Source organism: Gossypium hirsutum, chromosome D07, assembly GCF_007990345.1.
Source record: "Gossypium hirsutum isolate 1008001.06 chromosome D07, Gossypium_hirsutum_v2.1, whole genome shotgun sequence".
NCBI lineage: Eukaryota > Viridiplantae > Streptophyta > Magnoliopsida > Malvales > Malvaceae > Gossypium > Gossypium hirsutum.
The window spans coordinates 59,029,093-59,035,069 of NC_053443.1; the positions used below are offsets into that span (position 1 = coordinate 59,029,093).

At 35.8% G+C, this 5,977-nt stretch overlaps 1 protein-coding gene across 1 annotated transcript; it reads left to right on the top strand.

The window, feature by feature from the left end:
- The first annotated feature begins 2,380 nt into the window (after positions 1-2,380).
- Positions 2,381-5,512, top strand: LOC107935837 (protein AUXIN SIGNALING F-BOX 2). The gene is made up of 3 exons (XM_016868453.2): positions 2,381-3,587; positions 4,006-4,501; positions 4,589-5,512. Exons 1-3 carry the CDS (start codon positions 3,136-3,138, stop codon positions 5,357-5,359), a joined length of 1,719 nt encoding a protein of 572 aa, XP_016723942.2. The 5' UTR covers positions 2,381-3,135; the 3' UTR covers positions 5,360-5,512.
- The last annotated feature ends 465 nt before the right edge of the window (positions 5,513-5,977 follow it).

The window sequence follows — 5,977 nt, forward strand, 5'->3', positions numbered from 1 at the left end:
TACCTAATTAAATTATCTTTCGAATTGGTATTATTTTTTATTCATGCATTAAAATATTATTTCTTTAACATCAATTTAGTAATATAGTGAGAATAAAAAATATTTTTATCAATTCAAAAGTTGATCTATCATTTGTAATTATAGATTTAACATTAATATACGCATTATATATATGAAAAATAGTAAATAAATAGATTCTGAAAATTTTACTGAGTTGGTGTCACTCTTAATTAGGTCATCAATTCAGTTATGAAATTACAAAAATATTTTTTCTTTTAAATTATAATTAATATTACCATGACGCCATTTTTATTCTTTCATACTTTTATATACCCTTTAATTAAAAATTAAAAATTCAAGAAAATTAAACATGTGTTCAATAATATTAAAACATAAATTTATTACCACTTCACTTAAATATATTATTAAAAATAGATTTAAGATAATATTTTCATAATTAGCAGGGTAAACGATCAAAATAGTCACTTTTGTTTGCCTCATGTTACATTTTAGTTATTTATGTTTGAAATATTACATTTTAGGCACTTACGTTATCGTGTTGTAACATTTTAGTTACTGAGCCATTAATTGACATTAACAATGTAATGGTAAGCTGACGTGGCATGTTAAATCATTATTTCAAACCAAAATTTTAGGTTAAAAGGAATGGAGAAAAACTATGTTAAAAGGACCGGAGAAAGGAGAAAAACAAAGAGAGAAGCAAAAGAGAATGAAAAATAAAGAAAAAAAATTAAATTGTTCAAAACGAAAAAAATGAGAACCGATTGTATAAATTAACCTAAAAGTTTGAAATGATGATTTAACGTGCCACATCAGCTTACCATTACACCGTTAATGGCAATTAACGGATCAGTGACTAAAATGTAACCAGAAGTAAACAAAGGTGAGTATTTTAGTAGTTTACCCTACAAAATCTAATATTCCTTAACTTTATCTAGAAAGGTGCATTTAGAGCACTAAGTTAATTACTAATTACAATGATTAGCAAAACGAAGGAAGGGATTGAAACGCAAATGCATTTAGAGCACTGAATTTCCTAATCATTAAAGATTTCAGTTTATCCACATTCACAGAAAAAGTAAAAAGTAAAAACTTAGTTGGGTAAAAGTAAATTAAAATTTCTCACACTACTTCATACCTAAACTCAACCCACATGTGCCACCATCAATATCTCACCAGATGACTAATGTATCATCCAACCTTCGTAAAAATTCCACCCCTTCAATCTCTTAAAACCTCCAAGTCAACTGCTTCTATTGCAATACTCTTTATTATTTATCATATTTGAATAATATCTACTTTTACTATATTAAAAAAACATTCATGAAATTAACTTATACTTTCCCAGCTATTTAAATTAATCAAATTTTATATGTCAAACTAAGACTTATCGTTATAAAATGGATGAGTTAATATTCAAACATTTAAGGTGCGTTGTGGTTTAAAGAATGAAATATTGCTTTTTAATAATAAGATTATCGGAATCTGAGATTATATAGCGCATTATTGAGCACGTTATATTTCCTCATTTAGATGTAATGTAAGTTTTTTAGGGTTGATTAATGTAATGTAAGATTACCTAAAATCACATGTTACTAAATTGTCACTAGTTAACAAGTTTAGTTCATTAAAAAACAGATGAAAAAGTTAATGTTTATAAACGCTAACTTTACTGACGTGGTATACATGCAGATTGCCCTTCAATCTTTAAAAAGTATTTTCGTGACTCTAGCTAGAGTTATTATGACATGATATTACTTCCAAATGAAAAGGTCTTGCTCATCAATTGTGTCAAGGTCAAAATAGTCGAATAATAACAGGGTCGAGACCCAATTTTGAGTTTGATTTTGTATTGTCCCGGCTCATGATTCAATGTTCAAAACCCAACCACCATCTCTCGGATGTACCATTCCCCGACGTACTAAGCTTAGAGGCATTCTCGTCGACGCACATGGATGATAAATTTGATAACCTACGAGGCTACTATCAACCATCATTGCAATGTCAATAAGTTTTAGTACGATTTTGGAGAAAAATAAACATTTACGTGGTAAGTTAGGAGTGATCAGAGGTAACTAACGGTTGAGAGGTAAAATGAATAACAGTTATAGTTCAGGTGCCGCTGATGAAAAAAAAAACACTATACCTAGAATAAAATATAATAAGAAAAAGGGGATATGAATTTGGCAGGCTTTGATTGGAGTATGCCCCACTCACATGGAGGTGTCGTGGACTGAGACAGCGACTACCTATACTGGCGCGAGTGAAACAATAGAACCCTTATCTGCTCTGCTGTGTCCTGTGTGTGGCATTCTTGTCATTACACCCAAAAACAAAGGTTGTTTTCTTTCCCTGACATCTCCCATTGCATTGCATTGCTTATTGGTCGCTTTACTTTTTAGTATGACTCGAAACCAGAGATAAAGACACATGCATGCTCCACTTTTCGACGCTCCGGATTCTCTTAATTTTCTCGTCCATTCAATACCCACCCTCTGATCATTACCTTAACCCTCTTTTACTACCCCCAAAACCCAACCTTGGTTACTCTCCTTCCCTCTCTCTCTCTCTTTCAAGTTTAACACTTTTCAACTGGTTCGGTTTTGTAAGTAAGAGAGAAGGAAAGGAAGAAGAGTTTTCTTTTTATTTATGATTTTCCTGTATTTGTTTGTAATTATTAAAACTTAGATTCAGATGACAGTTTTTTCCACTTATAGAAGTTAAAGCTTCTTCAGATCTATGAAGAAAATTCCCACTGATTTTCTTCCTTTATTTTCTTTGCTCTGTTAAACTGTAGCGTAAGTTATATTTCTTTGGGTTTTTGAAGATGATCCTTGAAAAGAATCCATTTTTCTCCTTCATTTTCACTCCAAAAATATCTCTGTTTTTCTCGAGAGAATACGAGTTCCTTTTCACTCTCTTTCACTTGGGTTCTTGAGAGAGATTTCGAAACATTTTAAAGAAAAAAAGCTTCCTTTTTTTTTTTTGAATCTCCTCACCCCACTATGGGTCTTAGTTAAAATCTTTAGATCTGGTCTTCATTCTTCTAGTTTTTTCTTATCAAGTTGTCTTCCTTTTTCTCTGGGGGAGTTACCTTGAGAAAAAACAATAAACATGAATTATTTCCCAGATGAAGTCGTAGAGCACGTGTTCGATTTCATTACATCCCACAAAGACCGGAACTCAGTGTCCTTAGTTTGCAAATCATGGTACAAGATCGAAAGATACAGCAGGCAAAGGGTTTTCATTGGCAACTGTTATTCTATCACACCACAGAGGTTAATAGCCCGATTTCCAGGTTTGAAATCGCTGACTTTGAAAGGGAAGCCGCATTTCGCTGACTTCAATTTGGTGCCACATGATTGGGGAGGTTTTGTTGACCCATGGATCAAAGCCTTGGCTAAGAGTAGAATCGGATTAGAAGAGCTTAGACTTAAGAGGATGGTTGTGTCTGATGACAGCCTTGAGCTACTCTCTAAATCTTTTCCCAATTTTAAGTCTTTGGTTCTCGTCAGCTGTGAAGGTTTCACCACTGATGGTGTTGCTGCTATTGCTGCCAATTGCAGGTAACAATCTTTATTCCCTACTTGGGTTGTGCCGTAATTTGATATTCATGAGATTCTTAGTAGCAATATGCAAGTGCTCATGAAAGTGGATTTATATGAGAACCACGTTTTATGTTACATTGACGAGTCACATGTATTGGTTTTGTGGTGTTGGATGTGGTATGATGCAGCAGCCTGTTTACTTAATTGTTTGCTTGGATTGTCTGGCTACAGCCTAAGTGCCAATGCTTTCCTTGTACTATGCAACTTATTAGCTGCAATAATATATCTAATATAAACCCTAGTTCTGAATTTTGATGGTTCATTAACTTGTGTACGTGGGATTCTGTTGCTATGTGTTTCCATAATACGATAGTGAAGTGTTTAGGATGGTGCGGCTTTTAATTTGTTTTCTGTGTTTGGTATTATTTGATTCTAGATTTCTTAGGGAGCTGGATTTACAAGAAAATGAAGTTGAGGATCATAGAGGCCATTGGCTTAGTTGCTTTCCTGAAAGCTGCACATCTCTTGTCTCCCTCAATTTCGCATGCCTCAAAGGAGAAATAAACTTAGCATCTCTCGAAAGACTTGTGGCAAGGTCGCCTAACCTCAAGAGTTTGAGGTTAAACCGCATGGTGCCGCTTGATACGCTCCAAAAACTGTTGATGCGAGCACCCCAACTGGTGGACTTGGGTATTGGGTCTTATGTGGATGATCCATCTTCTGAGGTCTTCAGCAAACTGAAAACTGTCATTCAATTGTGCAATTCAATCAGGAGTTTATCTGGGTTTTTGGAGGTTGCTCCTTGTTGCATGTCAGCTATTTATCCTATTTGCGAAAACCTGACATTCTTGAACTTGAGCTATGCTCCGGGTCTTCAAGGTAATGATCTCACGAAGCTGGTTCAGCACTGCAGGAAACTTCAGCGTCTCTGGGTATGATCTTTTAGTTATTTGATATCCAGTTGTAGGCGTCCCGATTAACTGAATGGCAATAATCAGTTTAAACTTTAAATGTTGCAGATACTGGATTGTATTGGAGACAAAGGACTCGGAGTTGTAGCTTCAACTTGTAAAGAATTGCAGGAATTGAGGGTTTTCCCATCGGATCCATTTGATGCCGGAAATGCTGCAGTGACAGAGGAAGGTTTGGTCCTTATATCATCAGGATGTCCTAAGCTCAACTCATTGCTGTATTTCTGTCATCAGATGACGAATGCTGCCCTCATCACTGTAGCCAAGAATTGCACAAATTTTATCCGTTTCAGGTTGTGCATCCTTGACCCCGTAAAAGCTGACCCTGTAACCAATCAGCCATTGGATGAAGGTTTTGGGGCAATTGTCCGGTCTAACAAGAGTCTGAAGCGGTTATCACTCTCTGGCCTTCTGACTGATCAGGTTTTTCTTTACATAGGAATGTATGCTAAGAAGCTCGAAATGCTGTCCATTGCTTTTGCCGGCGACAGTAACAAAGGAATGCTCTACGTGTTGAACGGTTGCAAAAAACTCCGCAAGCTAGAGATTAGGGACTGCCCCTTTGGTGACGTAGCACTTTTAGAGGACATGGGAAAGTATGAAACAATGCGATCCCTTTGGATGTCCTCCTGCGAAGTTACCCTCGGAGCCTGCAAGATCCTCGCAAAGAAGATGCCAAGCCTGAATCTGGAGATCATAAACGAAAGTGAACAGCTGGAATTTAGCCTTGATGATAGGCTTCTGGTAGACAAGATGTATTTGTATCGGACATTGGTGGGGCATAGGAAAGATAAGCCGGAGTATGTGTTGCTTTTGTAGGTGCATTATTTTGGCTCAGCCGTTTTCATTTCTGCTTTATTAAAACTAGAGTACTACTTTGTTAGGGACAATTTTATTTTCATGGATCCTTCTTAGCTGGTCGGTGATCTAGAGATGTATGCTACCTTTGTTTAATTTACAAGAGATTTGGTATTTGTAATCCTTGTTATTTAAAGTTGGCATCCTATCGAGCAATGCAATGAAGTTTTTGGATTAAGCAGAAATTAATAGTGTAGGCAGTGGGTTGACTAATGAAAAATCAGTGTACAAGGGCAGTTGGTAGAGAAGTGGCGGCCGGGCCCGCCCTTCTTGAAGAGGTGAAGTTCATAATTGAGCTAAGCCCGAATCATGATTAGGACATGTTGAAATTGTAAGGATGGATGATTTCATCATCTCTACACTCCAATCATTTCAAATAGTGGTCAGCTCTTTGAAAGCTGAGCAAAATCATCTTCAACTTGGAAATGCGTGTCACTCAAACTTGTACGTCAGCTAACCTATGCCTACATGTTTGAATACTTTTTTCTCCATCTTGACTTAATTGAATTAATTGATCCTTTTAATAGTTAATTGAATTAAAATTTTTTAGAAAAAATTAATCGAATCGAACTTTTTCGG